General features: G+C 44.0%; 2 protein-coding genes across 7 annotated transcripts; one reads left to right on the top strand and one right to left on the bottom strand.

The window, feature by feature from the left end:
* Positions 1 to 374: 374 nt before the first annotated feature.
* LOC120793507 (methionine aminopeptidase 2-like) lies at positions 375 to 7,455 on the bottom strand. The gene is made up of 11 exons (XM_040133649.1): positions 7,112 to 7,455; positions 6,186 to 6,299; positions 5,906 to 5,968; positions 5,142 to 5,244; positions 4,679 to 4,840; positions 4,229 to 4,410; positions 3,905 to 3,999; positions 2,735 to 2,831; positions 2,543 to 2,646; positions 1,262 to 1,377; positions 375 to 1,038 (listed from the first exon to the last, which is right to left on the bottom strand). Exons 1-11 carry the CDS (start codon positions 7,431 to 7,433, stop codon positions 786 to 788), a joined length of 1,611 nt encoding a protein of 536 aa, XP_039989583.1. The 5' UTR covers positions 7,434 to 7,455; the 3' UTR covers positions 375 to 785.
* Positions 2,768 to 17,962, top strand: LOC120793506 (uncharacterized protein C3orf20-like). 6 transcript variants are annotated; one of them, XM_040133643.1, is made up of 19 exons: positions 2,769 to 2,862; positions 7,664 to 7,804; positions 8,100 to 8,194; positions 8,279 to 8,769; positions 9,994 to 10,050; positions 10,158 to 10,257; positions 11,048 to 11,260; positions 11,395 to 11,544; positions 12,284 to 12,404; positions 12,912 to 13,037; positions 13,130 to 13,237; positions 13,596 to 13,767; positions 14,100 to 14,322; positions 15,013 to 15,093; positions 15,230 to 15,590; positions 15,973 to 16,089; positions 16,749 to 16,891; positions 17,163 to 17,273; positions 17,503 to 17,962. In XM_040133643.1, the coding sequence occupies exons 1-19, from the start codon at positions 2,788 to 2,790 to the stop codon at positions 17,621 to 17,623; spliced, it is 3,006 nt and encodes a 1,001-aa protein (XP_039989577.1). In that variant the 5' UTR covers positions 2,769 to 2,787; the 3' UTR covers positions 17,624 to 17,962. The 6 variants fall into 6 exon arrangements, with proteins under 6 accessions (XP_039989582.1, XP_039989577.1, XP_039989579.1 ...); XM_040133645.1 differs by having other exon boundaries at positions 13,118 to 13,237; positions 13,626 to 13,767; XM_040133644.1 differs by having other exon boundaries at positions 13,118 to 13,237; positions 13,617 to 13,767.
* The last annotated feature ends 201 nt before the right edge of the window (positions 17,963 to 18,163 follow it).

Here is an 18,163-nt window from a genome sequence, read left to right as displayed (position 1 = left end):
TACAGAGAGGTGTTTCTGTTATTTAGCCTACCCTTACTGATAATAACTGGGGATGCACAAAATAATAAACACCTGTCATACTAACATGGTCGATTTCAACAGCACCACAAACTACATCCTCCAAAATAATCCTTTAGTTCATTCAACCTCTCTAAAATAGTTTGAACAACAAAATTAATATTATAACCTTCATGAAGGAGGATTCATTGCAGGACTGTTGTATTAGACTGCATTAGTGTTAGCTAGGTGCACCTTGTAAACTGGCAGCTGAGTGTATAATGTAACTGAGTATGCTAAGATGTTGGAGCTATATAAATATGGACACAGCATTCAATGCAGGATTTATAACAATTTATTTTTTTTAGAAAAACTGCCTCAAATTAAAACAGAGCAAAGAAATATAGAAATAGAAATATTTCTATAACTGAATGAAGCTCAGCATTTTAGACAAAGTGTTCACCAAAACCTTTTTTGCATGATTCTCTTGCATATATTTATATATATATTTGCATATTTCCTAAAAGCAGCACATCAAAATATAACTAAAATGACAACTCTACGTTTCTTAAAGATAAGCCCTTTGTCGTCCGGCTCAATCCATTGGAAAAAAAAATACTAGTAAGCTACTATGGTGACACAAGTTTTTTGCTCTTGCTAACAATTACCTAAAGATGCTCAAGCAATGGAAACTTAGGTCAGAGAAATATTGCATAATTGCTGTGAGTCTGAAGAGGTTTGTTTTGCTGTCATGCTCCTCCTGGTTCGCCTTGAGTTTTGGCGCATGCTCAGTAGTCATCTCCCCGGCTCACTACCTCCTTGCAGGTGGGCCTGAGTAGGATGGTGTGCTCGTACTGGGCAGTGTAGCTGCCCTTGATGTCACAGAGAGGTGGGTACGGGTCTATGATGCCAAGGTCACACAGATTCTTCAACGCCATCAGGTACTTGCTCTCGCCCAGGCGGTCCAGCCAGCGGCGGCAGAATGCCAAGGTGCCAAAGTTCTCATTGATCACATTCAGCAGATGTTTAGCCCTTGGAAGTCTGTAGCACAGTGACAACATAGAGTCAAAAGTGAGACAAATGTCACAAACTGGAGGTTGAAACTGTAGATGTATAGTAACATGCAGATATGACGTTCTATTCACAGTTTCTTTTGTTAGATGGATGGATTGGAAGACTGAATATGAGGGTCAGATCAACCTATAAATCGTATCCAGACTGAATATTTTGAATTTCAACACAAGGAGGAGATCAAAACATCCACCTTATTGGCACGTGTCCAACATTGAAGTTTTTCATGTAATGTGAGCACTCCATGTCATCGTGGACTGCACCTCTCCCCGTGCTGCCGAATGTCTCAATGGCATAAGCTTCACCTTCCTGGGAGGCAGTGGAAAAAAAAAAAGACAAACACTCCACTTTCTTTTGTTGCTGACATTAAATGTAGAATTGCCTTGAAAGTCTTTTATAGTTTGTAAAAAGTCACCTGTCTAATCTACAGCATATACCTTTATGCAGGGCTGAATGGGTAAGATGTTACTGAAAAAGACAAGAACCCCTCCGGAGAGCTCAGAGGGTAAATTTAACAAAAACCTCAATTTGTCAGTGGCTCACATATTCATGTGGAGTATACGTATACAGTGGTGTCCTTTCTGGAGCAGGGCCTCCTGTGAGTTGGTTGGACGGATTTCATCCTTGGTGTTTTGTGTCTATATCAGTGTGCGGCTGTTGTTAAGAGTCCCTGTGGTACTCGCTGATAACACTGCGACACCCGCTCTCGGTGCACCGATAATCAGTCAAAGTGCTAGCGGCCCCTGTGGCACGCCCAGCTGCCACTCAAGCCGTGCGTTCTCTGATCACAAGGAGGGTAACGTCCCTGTTACACCAACACATTTCAGCTAAAAATACAACACGCAAAGCTGCCACATCAGCAGCAGCAGTAGCAACCCCCCCCCCCTCCCCGGAACCATCAGGTAAAAAGGTTGACGCAGCAACTTGCCAATTAAAATGCTCAGTTCTGTCCAAATACAGCCATGTACCGCAGCTGTGCGGCTGTGAGGCAGGCATGGATCTCAGTGTAGTCCAGGGAAATGTAGGAGAGTGCAAAGCCATGTTTCTCCTTGGTGAAGCGCCAGCCTGTTAATGAAATCTGGGCGCCCACATTTCAGTGCTCTTGCACTGAAATGAGGGGCTTGAGTTTTAACACGTGTTGCTACTCGATGCTGCTGGTAATTTCCATTAATGGTGTAATTAATTGCAGATGAGGGTGACAAAGAAGCCGTTAGAGCAGTGAATCGGAACACTTCTCCGCAGCGAATCGTCACCCTAACCCGCCACATGTTTTTCCAATTACACTTAAGAATTAAAGAGTGTTTATTTACATGCAAAGTCAAGCAACTATGAAAGGTTTAATTTCAGACACTTTAGTAAAAAAGGCTGCAGTCCTGTTTTGTGCTCCAGAATCTTGACACATCCACGTTTCTCAGATGTAATAACTCAATTCAAATATCTGAATAGAGTAAGCTGTGTTGATTGGTGTACAAACCTCCATCCTTGTGGCCTCTCCGCCTTTAACAATAGGGACTGTCTTCCCTGAGTGTATCCTGTACTGTCCAATAGAGTGGCCATTGAGATTCCTGATTGGCTTCACTGTAAAGAGACCACACCACACGGAGGTTGGATACGGTTTGACTGAACCTCTGCATGACAAAGAGTTGATAAGTGGCCTCAAAATGACCTTGATATGTTTTCCCATCTATCTCCACCTCATAGGACTCCATCACCTCCTGAATGGTCTCCCCGACGTCGCACAGGCGTACATCGATCCCTGCAAACTGGGACGGAGAGGTGTTTACACTCACATCGGTAAATAATATTACACTCCTCACGCACTGTCAACCTACACAGTAAGAAATATTTGTCGACCCCTTTTGTGATGTGTCTTATATACTAAGCTAAGTACAGAAACTCCTGAGTGGTTACCAAGGAACAAATCAGAAACTAACTCCTTATATATGAATAGTAGTTCACTTGAGAGGGCCTCTCCGGACCCGAACCTGTGCGACCCGATAACTCTAAATTGAGGACTATATAATACAGTATATCATATGAGGTTACTTGATATGTAGATACTGTGTTAATTAAGTAGTATATAATATCTAGTTCCTAGGTATGTGTGAATCTGTCCTGAGCTCTGAATCAGGTCGTAAGTGCCATTTTTGTACATCAGTATTTGTTTCAATTTTCTTATCTGCGAATTATTTGAGTTGCAATATACTTCATAGTTACTATTTATATATGTAGTAGGCTATATTTAACCTTTAATTGTAGCTGCTCAAAATGTGTGTAAGTATTTTTATATTTTTAAGTAATTCGTCCAGGGATCGTGAGAGGATCCACTGAGATTTAAAACATATAATTAGTCTTTTCTGTGTTCTTCTTGTATTTGCGCACATATTGAGCATAGCCACTTTCTTTGCATTCGATGGCTCCCTTCTTTTTTCTGAGTATAAGTTATCTCTACTATATCTATTATTATACATACTCTACTATGGGAACAATAAAGTATATCTTGCCTCAATAAATACGCCCTCCTTACTTATATATTAGTTACTAATTGTGTTTCCCCTCATATAAAGTTGTATGTCATGTTAGTATGAATCCATCGTTACTTTAGCCATTTAGAGTTTTTACTGGGAATCAACCATTAGAGCCAGATAGAACTAAATTCTCGAGTTAAATTTTAGCCAGCATGGTATTACTTCACAGGTTAAATTGAATACATTGCCCTGAATACTTTCATGATGATTCTCAAGACTCTAATTTCTTCAGGATTTTGAGTATCTTAATGTGAAGTGTAACCAGCAGTGCAAGGAAGCACCGTGCATGAGGGGAAGAGCTGTGTTACCCTGATGCCGGTGTTTGTTGCGTCTCTCACAGCCTCCAGCAGCCGGTCATACTTTGGATTGAAGGTGACGGTGAAGGCACAGTCTATTATTCGACCTGAAAAGGCCATACAGTTTGATTGTTCATAACAGTTGCTAAGAGGTGATCGTTTTGCGGAAATATTAATCTAGAAAAAGTTGAAGTTAATTCACTCATGAGAACAGTTTATTCCAGGCAGTAAGAATTATAATGCAATCATCATTTTACCATGTCATAATAAATGCAAAGTGTGAAATGGCACAGCATAACTCCAAAAGCACTTAAAAAGTTGTTATTGAGCTCTTACCGTTGATGTGTGTTCCAAAGTCAATTTTGCAGACGTCGTCGTAGCGCAGCACAGTGGGGTCTCCTGCGTTTGGGGTGTAGTGGGCAGCACAGTGGTTGATGGAGCAGCCCGTGGGGAAGGCCAGGCCGGCGTTCAGCCCATTTTCTCTGATGAGCCTCCTGGAGCAGTCCTCTAGCTTCTCACTGCCAGAAACAGAGAGCAGCACTAAGCGACAATGGGATGACAGGAACAATGAGGCTGTTGTCAGGACAGACAAAGCACCAAGAAGAGTTTGAAACCACAAAGCGGTTCTCCTGCTTTCCTTGATAAATTCAACATAGTTTCTTTTTTGCAGAAGGGACAAAGAAGTGCTGGAATCATATATCAATATCAGACCAGATTCAGTATGAGGAGTCAAGATCAAAGTCTCTTAAAATGGACTCGAGGACAATATTTCAGTGCTTGTCTCACCAGATGTCAATCATAGCCATCCCTGGTTTGATCCAGCTCCTGACATAGGAGCGGACTTGTCGGTGTGCCTCAGCCGCCTGCCTGAAATCACTCCACATCTCCTCGTTGGCACTGTCCAGCGCCCGCTTCTCCTCGCTGGTGGTCCGCCACGCTGCGCTGCGCCTGCCGGGATTTAGACAGGCACATCACGGAGAGGAGGCGCTCATTACTTTCTCATTATACAAATGTTTATAATGAGGATATGACAGACTCTTGTAGAAACTCTGCACAGGTGAAAGTAAAATGAGGACAAACATGACAAAATTACACCTGAACAGGAAATTAAACCACACACTAAACACTGCACCCCATCATGTTGTCCAATATGACTAAGTGCAAAGCAGAGAGAGCTAAATAAATTGGAGGCATGTCGTACAGTGGACAACCACTGATGAACGTGAGGGACAATGTGGAGGTCACACACCCGTCTTTTGATGGGGGGTATTCACATTCCTCTCCCTTTGGAAAGTCTCCACTGGGATACAGCTCACAAATAGGGACTGAGGGAGGGTCAGTCTGTCCCTTCACTGTGGCCCAGATAGAGAGAAGGAGAAGCAGAGGAGCAGCAGGAGAAAGAAGAGAAAAACAGGAGTTATCCTTCCCATGTTCGGGACACTGATATTTGAACTTAGCCAAAGAATACGTGTACAGTTCCTGACTAGAGTAAAAGAAACCCACTGAAATTGTATTGCTAGAAAAATCTGTGGCAGTATAAAAGCACTTGTATTATACAGTAGGTTATAGTGATATATACTATGTGGCCCTTTTTTGAAGGATCGCTGACTTTCAGTTCTCTCACTCACTACCAGTGTTACAAACAGTAACACTGGCATTACTAAGCTTTCACTGCATTTGTGTTTTGATGTTGAATCTGCTGTCATTCATTTTCCGCTATGTGCTGGACACGAAAGGTCCTGTTGCATTTTGTCCTACGCCTCCTGCGTCAGTCCGCCATCTGCTTTTGTGCACCTGTTGTATTTACCTGATGATGTAAAGTAAGCCTGATGCAGCTGATTCGGGATGTTGATTTACTTCTGCTGTATCAAGGTTCTTAACTGCGATTTGAACTGCAGTTTCGGTTTGAATTCTGAATCTAGTAAACGTGAATTTAGTTTGAACAGCCAAAGAGTAATCTGTTGTAGACTGCAGAGGTGCATTTTGCTGCACTGAGGGAAAAAAAAGGCTTACATCCTTTCTTCTTTTTCTTCTTCTTCTTCTTTTTTCCAGCTGAGTTCTCTCCCTCATCCCCATCTGTTGAAAGCATCATTAGTTTCAATACAGTTTATAAAGTGAGCGATATTGACAGGGGCTCGGGCACAATTCCCAGTGTGCTACTGAAAATCAGATATCTCATTGCAGAGATGGCCGGCTAAATTTCAATGTGCACTTTGAGGGGACTCAAAGTTCAGCACAATCACCACTGCAGATGAGGATGATGAGGATGATGATGGTGGTGGTGAGGAGTTACCTTCTTCTCCATCCTCCTCCCTCTCTTTGTCCTCCAGTGTTTGCAGCTCCAGCTGTTTTGTCACATCACTGACACCTCCGGCTTCTCCGCCCGCCTCAGCCTCATTTGTCCCTGCTGCAAAGTCACACACCGTCGTGCATGCATGTGCAGGTGGGCACGCACGTGCTCACCCAGCGGCGTGCATGCACATGCATGGCATGCACACACGGAGACACATACACGCACGCACGCACGCACGCAGAGGGAGCAAATTATTTGTGGTTAGAGTCATGTCAAGAAAGTGCGTCCACTAGGACCCGAACTTGGCAGGGTCTGTGCATGAATTCTTTATATACGGTGGGAGTCAATATCCTCAAGGGCATATGTACCTTGCAGCACTATGACATTTAGCCCTTCAAAGACAGTGCTGTGTGGACCACACATGACTTAGGGCAGGTTAGACAACTGAGGCTTTTGGAGGTTTTTAGATTTCCACTTTTTAAGGCAGTTAAGCAGCAATTATCATCATGTTTTTTGTTTTTTTGTTTTGTTTTTTGCATAAGAGCGGTCGTCGTCTTATCGCACTAAAACTATGGATACTTCTATTACATAATTTCATGCAGCTTAGGGGGATTTATAGGCTGGAACATATTTAATCTGGACTAAAATGAAATGTTAGTCCGCCCTTATCTTCAAATGAATTCTTTCAGTCGGTTTTGATGTTAAATTACGTTTTCCAGAGACTGTCCCGTTTCCAGAGGAGCGCCCTCGGCTCCAGCAGCAGCCTCTCAGAGTTGGGGCAGCTGGACAGGGCATACCCTCTGACAGGTTGAAAAGTCCGCTGTCCCGCATATTCCATGCTCCTGCTCTGTGTCGAGCGGCACCGGAGGAGACAAATTTGCTCTATTTTCTCAACGATTCTCTAGTCGCAAAGTGATGCCTCTTACCTGGTGCGGCGGTCTTGCTCCTCTTCTTCTTCCTCCTCTTTTTCTTCGCCGATTCCGCGTCTTCTCTCTCCCCGTCCAAGTCGTCCCCGTTGAGAAGTTGAGGCTCCACTTCGTGCCGTGGCTGTAGCTCCGCCATGACCAGCGACTGAGGGATGAAGTGACGCATAAGCTGCTGGGAGCCTCCAGTGGTCAAAGCGGAACAGTGTGCTGGGAGCAGCTGAGCCAATAACGAGCTACTGGGCAGCCTCCGCGCAAAAACTTGACCCCAATAGAGGGAAGACGACCCTCCTCTGCTCAGGAGCAAAAAACTTTCATTGGTCATCAGATTTTTTTTCTTTTTCTGTAGGGAAATTTACATTTAGGGACACTCGTGTCCTGATACACGCACTGCATGTTAGAATCCACGTTTCCCCTGAACACCCAGCCGCTGAGTCTCGGGTCACCCGGCTGTGCGCACCTGTGACCGCACAGCCAGGTGACCACACACCGTGTCTGTTGTCGTGAGAAATGTTGTTTTTTTTTGTTTTTGTTTTGTTGCTTGTATTGTCGCAGACAGCCTTTCAAGGCGATGCCCGGAGTCGATCATTAGTGGTGCGCCAACGCGAGTGTTTGGAGACGGGCGTAGAGCTGTGTAACCAAGCAACAAGCCCAGCACGCCGAGCGGACAGAGGGGCAAGTTTACAGAAGGGAGAGGTGGATTTTAAAGCACTTCACTTGTTGTTTTGTTGATATTAATCTGTTGCGTGGAACCATATACTGCGTTTTTCTGAGAGTGGGGAAAAAAATCAGACACGATTTCCTGTGGATTATTTATTTATTTATTTATTTTTTTGGAGGGGGGGTTGGATAATGACTTCTTCTGGTGCGCTGACAGAATTCCGACCTGGCCCTCTGTATTTCTTTGACCAGGTGGGCTAATGATTCATTTTCTCGACTGTAGATCAAAAGAGACTGCGGGGCATTGACCGTTTAGTTCCCCTCTCCGCAGCCAACGAGACGAGACCGAGTCCAAGGGACGCGAGGCAACATTTTGCGTTTTAATGCGGCGCACGGAGGAGCGCAGCCCGAGGGCACAGTACAAAGGTGATCTGGGCCTTGTCGCTCGAATAGATTTACCGTTTGGTTTTTGACCTGTGTGTCTCATCGTTTTCTCGTTTTCTCACCTAGTAACCGGGAGGATGACAACAAAGAAGGCGACGAGCTCGCTGGGAGCCTGCCAGGTGAACCACGTGGGCATGGTGAACCCGGTACCCCATCTGCCGTCGGCGCTGCGCTCAACATGAAGGACCACGATCCGATGGAGGCATACAGGCGAGCAGCCCCTCAGTTATTGAATGAACTGGCTCTCGTACTCTCACAGCGTGAGTGGACCGGGGATCGGTGTGTTCCTCGCGGGGTTGTAAATATTCTGAATGACACCTGGCAGGACCTCGCCGCGTCGGCGCTGCGCGTGAAAAGTCCGGATCAGACCCGCAAGCGACGAGGGTCCAGGGGTTCCATGAAGTTGGGCGAGGCCCCCCGCCAGGTGTCCGCCAGGGGCAAGAGGGAGGCAGGAGGGAGAGACCCGTGTGCTGCGGGAAGTGCTGGTCCCTCTGAGGGAGAACCGCAAAAGGGCTTGAATCCACGTGTGAAAAAGTGCAAACAAAACACCAGTAGAGGTACATGAATCCCTGGGTCACGTTGCTATGGAAACCCATTACTAGAGGAAAAGTTACACTATATAATAATACTAGGCCTAAATCTTAATTCTGAGGTAGGACACTAAGTTGAAATTTAGAGGTACTATCTCCAATTTGACTGACCCATCTCATAACTTTATTTTGACATGAGAAATTTTTATTTACTATTATGCTTAACATTTCATTTACCCCCATATTGATGGAAATGGGCTTCCATACTTCTCAGACCACATACTATATAGAAGAGTATGTAAGTTGTAAGTAATGATTTTATTTATGGTTAATAAATGATTTATTAAAGCTTTAAAGACCAACGGTAAATCACTAATAATAACATCTGGACCAGAATCCATCCATCAACAGCTGCAGACTTGATAGGTTATGAGAAAATGACAGAGTCCTTATAATGATTTGCTGACATGTATAACTTCAGATTTGATGGATTATTGATTCTCACTTTAGAAGTCAACAAGTCATTAATGTTAGTGGTCTTCCTCTACAATATTTTAGTAAGTGAAAAACTGTTAATACGGTTATCCTCCAGAAAGAGATAAATACAAACAGAAAGCAAGTTTTGCTACAAAAGGATAGACATCAGCCAAAGCCCTTTCCCACAACCTGGCAACCCAAAAATAGATTTTACAAATGCCTTACTACCAATCTATAAAAGATTAATAAATGTTTTATTAACCATTAATTAAGCTCTTAGTTGTAACATAAACTCTTTATAAGGTATGCTTTAATAGAAAATGCTAGTGTTTTGTGGGTACACATCACAGACTGTACGGTACATGTATGAAAAACTAGCAATAAGGCAAGAAACGCAGAACAGTCTGACCCATTTCACTGCACCATTCTCAAGTGAAAATGCTCATCTATATGTCAGAGTTAACACAGGTAAGAGACAATAGCGATGAGAGTGATGGGAGTGAAAACTCATTGAATCATTTCTCATGACCGTCTAAGACTGAAGTTGAAGACGACTTTGGTTGCAAGCTTGTGGAAGTGAGAGGACAAGGTAGCTGGTAGGTGGGCACAGATGTACTGCTGTCTGTTAACCAGTTACAGGGTTTTGAGTTACATTATTAAGTTCCCTGATGTCACTGGTTTTATATGGCCAGCATTGTCCACACAGATTTAATGAAATGGTGAATGTAAGATGGTGATATATTGACTATGTTCCACATTCTCGCTCCCAAACAGCTCACAGCTCCTCAACCGTCAGTTTCTCCATCTCATCCGGTGGCTGTAAAGATCCAGGTATGACATGGAGCTGCAGAATTGTGTTAAAGGTGGCTGATGTGACTCTGGTTTACTGCGTGACCGCTGTGCCTCGGCTGCCTCAGCTGGATGTGATTTGTGTCCAGGTTGGATCATTCAGCCCAAGCAGCCCTCCTATGAGGAGCCTCAGCGGATCAGATTGTGTCAGTGGGTGGTGGAGCGACTGCAGGCGGCAAGAAATCCTGAGTGCGTTGTTGACCTGCGCAGCTGCTTTCATAACAAAAGTGTGCCAATGAGGGGTTACATTCCACAATTTCACATATGATAATCAGATTTTTCAAGCAATGGCAATGTCAGTTTATTGGTCAGTCCACCACTTTGTTCCAGACTGACATATTTCTACTACTACTTGATAGATCGGCACAGAGTTTCGTACAGATATTCAGGATTCCTGGACAATGAATCCCACTGACATCGGTGATCCTCTGATAATTCCTGTTGCGCCACCATGAGGTTCAAATTTGTGGTTTTGATTGATATGTCTCAACAACTATTGTATGGATTGCCATGACATTGGGCACCTACACTCATGTCCCCACTCAGGATGAATTGTAATAACACATGTAGCGCCCTCATTGGTTAAAATTTTGATTAGTCCAGTACTTTCTGACCAAATACCTGCAGGACATGCCCATCAGCCTCAGCTGTACCTTATGGTTAGTGCTAATTAGCAAATGTAAGCATGCTAACATGGTACACTAAGTAGCATAGTTTAGTAAAATATAGTTTAAGCCAATAGTCCTGACTCTTACAGTTGTTTTCAGACTCATTTGAGTTAATCTCTCGGTTTTGTGTGGTGCTGGTTTTTAGTTAGTACATTAGAACTAACAAATCCTTGCTGACTGTTACATTTGGCCATTAGCTATCTAAAGTCACATTTCATTTTGCAATGTAACTCCACAAAAATGCCAACTCAAATTCAGTAGCTTGAGAGATCAGTTTGTTAAGCATATAAAATGACTACATCTTCACACAGAAAACTGCGAACGGCTGGGCAGCGCGTGAACAGGACACTCATGCTCCTTCACTATGGAGAAGCAAAGGCAAAACTGAAGGAGAGGAGAGCCAGGGGAAAGGCCCAGCCTGCCGCTTTAGTCAACGGGATACCCCAGATACCAGAAGTGAAGCAGCAGGATCCAGCACAGCGGAAACTACACTACAGGATCGACGACGGCTCCTCATTCATTTAGTATCCTTCTCTCATCATGTTTATTCATAACTGTTTTAACTCTAGTGGCAGTACAAGAAGCAAATACAGTGCAGGGCGTATGGCGAATGTGTCACTGCAGCTGACTTTTTTGACCCTTGACCCTGCCCTCCCAGCTACCCTTCTGGTTGTATGGCAGTATGCCAGAGCCACTCAGGTCTGTCCCATGGGGGCTTCTACACCAACGTGTTCAGTGACAGTGAGCGTCCCGTTATCCTGGCCACTATCACAGCGTTTGGGCGTGGGGCTGTTACACACCCTCTTAGGTGAGTGTGAGAATATGGCAGAATGTCTGAATAAATTATAGGTGCACTCCACTGATTTTACACGTCACGTGCGGTTTACTAGTCATGAGGAGTACTAACTGCTCAGCCTGGGTAAACAGTTGTATAATGTCTTTTGTGGCTCTGGGGGGCACTTTCCATCGTTGGAAAAAATAACCCTGATTTTCCTCAGGATTTGGGAAATTTAGGATCCTGTTCTTTTGGAGCTTGATATTGATATTTGGATATTAGAAATGAAAAGTCATAATAACTCTGCCGCTTTGACTTTGACCGTTTAAAAAAAAATCTGTCTCTTGGACTTAATGGAAATGCATTGAGCTCCTGTGTGTCATGTAACTGATTATAAAATACTACTATTTGCTAATAAAGCACTGAATGATTTAGGGCCAAAATACATTTCTGATTTGCTGCCACGTTATAAAACCATCCAGACCTCTCAGATTGTCTGGGACAGGTCTGCTTACTGTCCCCAGAGTCCCCAGTCGTAGCGTTCAGTTTTCATGCACCACATATCTGAAACAAAGGCCCAACTCACCAGGGCTTAAGGCTTTTCTGTTGGCCACTGCATTTTGTTGAGTTGAACGTGAGCTATTTGTTCACGACTTGCACTGCAGTGTGGTTACAAAATGCTGAATGCCTTTACACAGTCTGTCTATAATCGTTTATGTGTGATAGCTTTCATGATATTTAAAATGTAGGTCTTTTTTATACATTCCTCCAGCTCCTCTATTACAGCAGTGTGGGACCAGGACGGCGGATTCATAAGTGACCAGTATGGAAACAAAGCTAAGGAGTGGAGCTGGCACACCGATCGTGCACTGAAGGAGAAGATCGTTATAGAGGTGATGGTGCCATGGGAGTGACTTTGGAGATTACTGCAACTTTTTCTACCTATGTCATATATACAGTTATAAAAGTCTATGTCCACTTTCTTTGTGTTAAATTAGGTTACAAATTAGGTCCCCTGGCAACAGTTTTAATATGAAAGAAATTTCTGTCTGAGGAATCAAATCTTTTCCTCAAGTCTTTTCGCTCACTGACAGTGTGTCAGTGTCTAAACTACTGTCCATCAGCTCAGTAACATGTTGCATAAAGAACAGGACAGATTTAGGGGAAACACAGCAAGGGGTGTTGGGTATGACGAGTGACACAGTGATGAGCAAACTCTGTCTCTGACAGAACCAATAGATTCACATTTCATCATGACCGCAGGGCCGACGTGTTTTAGAACAGGGGTATTTCATGCAGAGTAGATGTGTGAATTCACTGCAACTCGGGACAGTTTGCCATTTTTCAAGATTGCGTCGGTTTTAAAGTAATCTGTAAATGTCTCTTTCTGTCTCCTGCAGTTGTCAGATCTGATCTTTGTGACGCTGCTCAATGGTACTTATGCCTTGCTCACCTTCAGGTGCAACAACGAAAGTGTTCAACTTCCTCTTTCCGCCCTGTCCAACATGAAACAATCAAAGGAAACGGTGAGATTACGATTATCTAGTAGACAATAGATTTGTGATTTTAAAAAGCCTAATTGATCAACTCTAGTCTGCATTAACAGCTGTGCTTGCAGACTGATGGAAGGCTTACCTCTGACGCTGCTCAAGACCTCCTGCTGGCGAGGAAGGCAAAATCCCCTGCTGTGGCCCTAGAGTGCAAGAGGAACCAGACACTAACAGCTGTAAAACACTTTTTATGACAGTATGATGTTTGGATGTCACTGCTAGCCTTATGTTGCAGTTAGGTTAAGGTAGGGCACTTCGACACATTAACGATTAGTGATTTTGTGATTAGAATGAGCCTTGACTGTGTAGAGCATAGAAATATAGATAATTCTTGAGATAATCAGGTGTTTTGTTTCCTCTTATTGTTTGAGCACAGAAAATATTCTTTGCCACATGAATACCTCTCATTCGCTCCTGAGCCTCTACAGGCTCTGCAGATGCCTTCACTGAGTCACTTTGTATAGAGCATCTTGCTAAATGCCTTATATTGTTCCGTGTCATATATTCTGCCATGCGAGTAATGATGTATGGCAGGTGTCTGTGTGCTCCCGGGAGGTCCTGCAGATGTTCAGAGAGGTGGAGCGGCCGGAGGAGCCGTCAGCACAATGGAGAAGAGGAGGGCTTTCTGGCAGGGAGCTGAAGAAGCTTCAGCAGAGAGTACGAAACTCCCTGGATGACTGGCTGGACTATTATCGTGCAGCCATTGGTACCTGCCAGTCTCAGAACACAGCTTTGTGAACACAGCCTTTCTAGCTTTTCTGAAAGATAGTAAGACTTGCTCACTCTTCCCAGCTGGGATCAAACTGCCAACAGTGCAGGGGTATGAATTATTAAAGTATGTAGTACAAATAAAAGTAACAAGGAGCCAACCTGACCTGGTAAGGTTGTTCAGAGTAGTTCAATGAAGCAAAAAGTTACAGTATCACCTCATCTTGCAAACTCAACATTATTGAATACTTCCATCAGGATCTTGTTCACGGTCAGTTGTGTCACTCGGTGTCTGTGTGCATTTCTGAGTGACCTCCCCCTCTCCTTCAGGTATCAAGTGTCCTGAAACGGAGCGGATGCCAGATGCCCCACTGAGGACCAGGCTGAGGAGAGAGGTACAGTCAGCTGCTCTGCCCTCTCTCAACCCGCCCGCGTGGGCAGATGCAAAACCGGTCCGGCCAGAGGAGGAGTGCGGCAATGAGCGACGGGAGCTGCAGAGGCGCCTGTCAGCACCAGCAGAAACACCTCCTGACTCCCCCGTCAGCTTGCCAAGGTGCGCACTCCACACCAGTACACAGGACCATTATCATGTGGCTCACTCCACTGATTTAACATGTCGAAGCAGATTAAGAACAGATGTGTAATACCTTCTGTGACTCAGGAGGAGCTTTGGCAAGTCTGAGAAAATTACCCACGTGATGTCATCAGGGTTATCTCAGTTTGGGCTTGAGGACCACAAATTTATAACAGAAAGCTTGCGTCACAAACTCGGGGTGTGGCGTTTGAAAGACATTGCTGAGCAATTTTTTTTTTTTTCTACCGAAATTGGGATTTGAGCATATTACACCTTACACAATTAACTTAACAAGCTGTGGGGGATGAAAGGTTAATGACAACTGTTACTGACAAATTTACTCAAAACGTTTACACAGATTTACTCACCTGTAGTTGATTAATGTCAGAGAATCTAAATAACAAGCAATTACATAACATTAGCTTGTTTTATTTCCCCAGAACCTAGATAAATTTGTGGTTATGCTGGATATAACTCTATCATCTAATCTATCCATCTATCCTTAAACCGAAGCCAGTGATTGATTCTGTAATAGTGATGGAGACACACTGTTTATTGATCAGTTTCAAGTGCTTGAGCTCTGCTAGACTTTGAACAGATGTATGCTGAATTATGTAGGCCCTAATAAGGGGCCATTTCACTTGTTTTTTTTAACCTGATTGTCGCCAGGACACCTAAAAAGCAAGCAAAGGAGGAGCCCTGTGTCACAAAGATAGGACCTCTTCAAATTCACGGCAACTTCAAAGTGGAGTAAGAGGCATTTGTATCGTTGACAGGCGCAACAATACAACTCTTTCAAATGTTATTGTGTAGAAAATTACATTTACTGCAGTTTTTAGGAGGCTTATTAATAATGACAACTTGACTATCACCCCATCCCTGCCAGGTCAGTGATTATTCCAGAGAGTCCACAGTCGCAGCCTGCTGCTGTCAGCCGCTGTCCAGCCCCGCCGTCATTCACCCCCTCCGTCCCCCTCACAGTGTGCCCTGTGCTGCTGAGAGCTGCCCTGCTAGGGGAGGGGGGGCGGAGGCGGTGCTGCTGCAGTGTTACAATGATGCCAGTGGTGACAGACCTGGAGTACGATGCCTTTGTGATGGGCCAGCCTCCCCACAGTCAACAGATCCTGGTGGTGTGCGTGACTCTGCCACGCCAACCTGTCAACAGCTCACAAGCAGTGCCTGACCAGGACGTGCTGGAGCAGCTTTACAGGAGGAGGAACAAGCACAGAACCATGCCATGTGCCCAGGTGTGAATACTGGCCTGCATTCAGGGGGGAGACAAAATAACAAAAACACTTTAAAATGCAATAAGCAATACACTTAATTTATAACCTGTTATATGAGATATACATACAGTATGTACATCCAGCCAAGCGTCGGTCTCTGATGCACAGTGTGTGCACCCCTTGTTTGTTGCATTAATGTGGTTAAAATAAAATTCAGTTGAATCAGCAAGTACACTAACTGTGTAGAAATTTTTCTTGATACTGATGCACATTTTGCAAGGACAACACAGCATTTGCATAGGCTACGGAACAAAAGGACAGTGAAAGATACACCTATGGTCAGCAGGCTATTATACTACATTTTTCTGGAAACTCAGTAACAGGTTGTGTTTTTTTATTCCAGTGCCAAGTGGATTCATTTCGCCTGGTGAGGTATGAGATGTCAACAGGGAAGCCCAGCTGTGGATTCGAGAACATCCTGCTGCAGCAGCGACACAATGCTGCTCCTGGGATGGTCCTGGTCAGTAAACCCACTGCAGGCTTCGCCCAAGGCTCTGCTCGGTGCATGTTTTCATGGCTGCCACTGGGAGGCAGCAGCTGTGCTTGTCTGAAGCAAGGGGAGGTGATAACAGTGGGGGGGGGGGGGGCGCTGCCCTCTCCAAGAAACCCAGACATTTATTATAGAAGTACTGTGGGCTGACAAGCAGTGAGGGATGACACTTCTTAATTACAACAGGGAGCTCTAATATTTAGCCTGAAGTCATTACAACTGCTCCAGTGCTTTTTGCTGTAGGATGAAAATTCCTCGAGTCCATAAATCAAACAGAAATTACTAGTATCATAGGGACATGAAACAGCGTTTGCACTTAAATACTTAAGGCGCAGAGGTTTTTACTCAGGGGCTCAAGAGGAGCAGTCATTATGATTGACGGGATTCTGCGTACACACATGCTGTAGATTCCTCTGTTGTGAAATATAAACCTATAATCATACCACTCATGTGACTTTTGGTGTGAAGAGACAAGATCAGCATTTTGCTGCAAACCACTTCTCTGTAATCTAATCAAAAATACATGGACTAATGCGTTTTGAAAATGACGGCAAACGTGTGCGATAGTGTTGATGTAGTTCTCCCCATTTTCACACATATGATGTAAAGTCTCCTTGTTAATGTGACAGATGTACATCAGAGGGAAGCTGCAGTCTGCCGGCTACATATTCAGTGGTGGCGGCTGCTCAGTCAGGGACCTTCAACAGCAAATCTCCAGAACCAGGGGAGACTACAGATTAGGTCTGAGACTCCCACCAGACTACAAGTTCAGGTACTCCTGCACCACCCCCTCTGTGAATCTGATTTACAGTAAGAAACTGAATCATGACTGTAATTCACTCTCATTACTAATAAGGGTATAGACTTCAACAATTGTCAGTTATCATCATGGAATTGGTAACCACCAATAAATTAAATGAAAATGATGTTCACAAGGCACAAGTTAATTATTCTACTAAAATACAAATTAGAGATAAAGAAGTTGATTTAACTTGTTTACTAGTTAGGTTTTTTTTTCATAGTTTTATGTCCTTTTCTTGCAGTGTTACACTGAATAACCCAGCAGCCCCAGATGCACGCAACTCACAAGATGCAGCACTAAAAGCAGGAGATGACATAACGCTGCCTGCTTCAGTGGAAAAGGCCAATGAGAGGTTTGTGACTGAAACAGAGTGTTAAAGTTATTCCTGCAGTTTCGTTGCTCTGGATGAATAATGAAACTGAACTGTAACCGGACGGTTCAGATTCTTTTTTTTCCTCTAATGTGTTGTGCTCTCGTAAATCTATACCACCTTTGATTTTCACCCTGGCGGTGTCTTTTATTAACACAGTTTTCAAGGTATACGATTGCAATCACCTGCCCACAGTCTTCTTCCTGAACAGAAGAAACACTAGAGCTCCGGAGGCATCACGCCAACGACAGAGAGGCTTTTGTATCCAACCAAAAAAAGACTCCTGCGTTTCCTCGTGTTCCTGTTATTACACACGGAATATACTCCGGTGACAGGATTACCTCTGTGTCAGTCTCCAAAGTTACCGAAGTGCACCAACTGGCGGTTAACACCTGGGGTTAACGTGCAGGTCAAACTGCAAACACATAATTTACTTACTATGCAGGTTTGCACCAATCTGTGACGGAGATGGAAAATGTCTTTGAATCTCTGACAGTAAGGAGATTGCTGGCAAACTCTTGTGGGCATCAGGGCGAAAGATCATCGAAGACAGTCGGGAAGTGCAGATGTTTCAGTGTTCTCTGAATAATAGGCTTCTCATCTTATGTGAATATGAATGGCGAATGTATATTTATTGTATTTTTTCCGTGAAGATGAGCAGATTTAATAAAAACTCTAAACCATCCAATATTTTGTTTTGTTTTGTGTTTTTTTTAAATAAATTTAATGTTGCCACAGCTTTGCCAGATGCTGCCGGTCATCACCCTCTCTTTCCTGCCGGGGGCAGGGCTGTTTCCTGAGCCTGTGATTGATCAACCCTGATGACAAAGTTATAGCATTTTGGGTTTTACTTCCCCAGCCATACATGCAGT

The sequence above is a fragment of the Xiphias gladius genome, chromosome 8, assembly GCF_016859285.1.
Source record: "Xiphias gladius isolate SHS-SW01 ecotype Sanya breed wild chromosome 8, ASM1685928v1, whole genome shotgun sequence".
NCBI classification, from domain to species: Eukaryota; Metazoa; Chordata; class Actinopteri; order Istiophoriformes; family Xiphiidae; genus Xiphias; species Xiphias gladius.
This window is presented reverse-complemented; position numbering and strand designations above follow the sequence as displayed.

What these genes read in the sequence shown, in the direction of transcription:
- LOC120793506 (XM_040133642.1), top strand. Translation starts at nt 2,788, where the DNA reads ATGGTCTCCCCGACGTCGCACAGGCGTACATCGATCCCTGCAAACTGG. An exon ending in CAGGCGGCAAGAAATCCTGA is followed by an intron (nt 10,258 to 11,047) that starts GTGCGTTGTTGA and finishes ATCTTCACACAG; the next exon opens with AAAACTGCGAACGGCTGGGC. An exon ending in TCCCCCGTCAGCTTGCCAAG is followed by an intron (nt 14,323 to 15,012) that starts GTGCGCACTCCA and finishes GATTGTCGCCAG; the next exon opens with GACACCTAAAAAGCAAGCAA.
- LOC120793507 (XM_040133649.1), bottom strand. Translation starts at nt 7,433, where the DNA reads ATGACCAATGAAAGTTTTTTGCTCCTGAGCAGAGGAGGGTCGTCTTCC. An exon ending in CTTTGGAACACACATCAACG is followed by an intron (nt 4,000 to 4,228) that starts GTAAGAGCTCAA and finishes TGGCCTTTTCAG; the next exon opens with GTCGAATAATAGACTGTGCC. An exon ending in AGATGGGAAAACATATCAAG is followed by an intron (nt 2,647 to 2,734) that starts GTCATTTTGAGG and finishes GTCTCTTTACAG; the next exon opens with TGAAGCCAATCAGGAATCTC.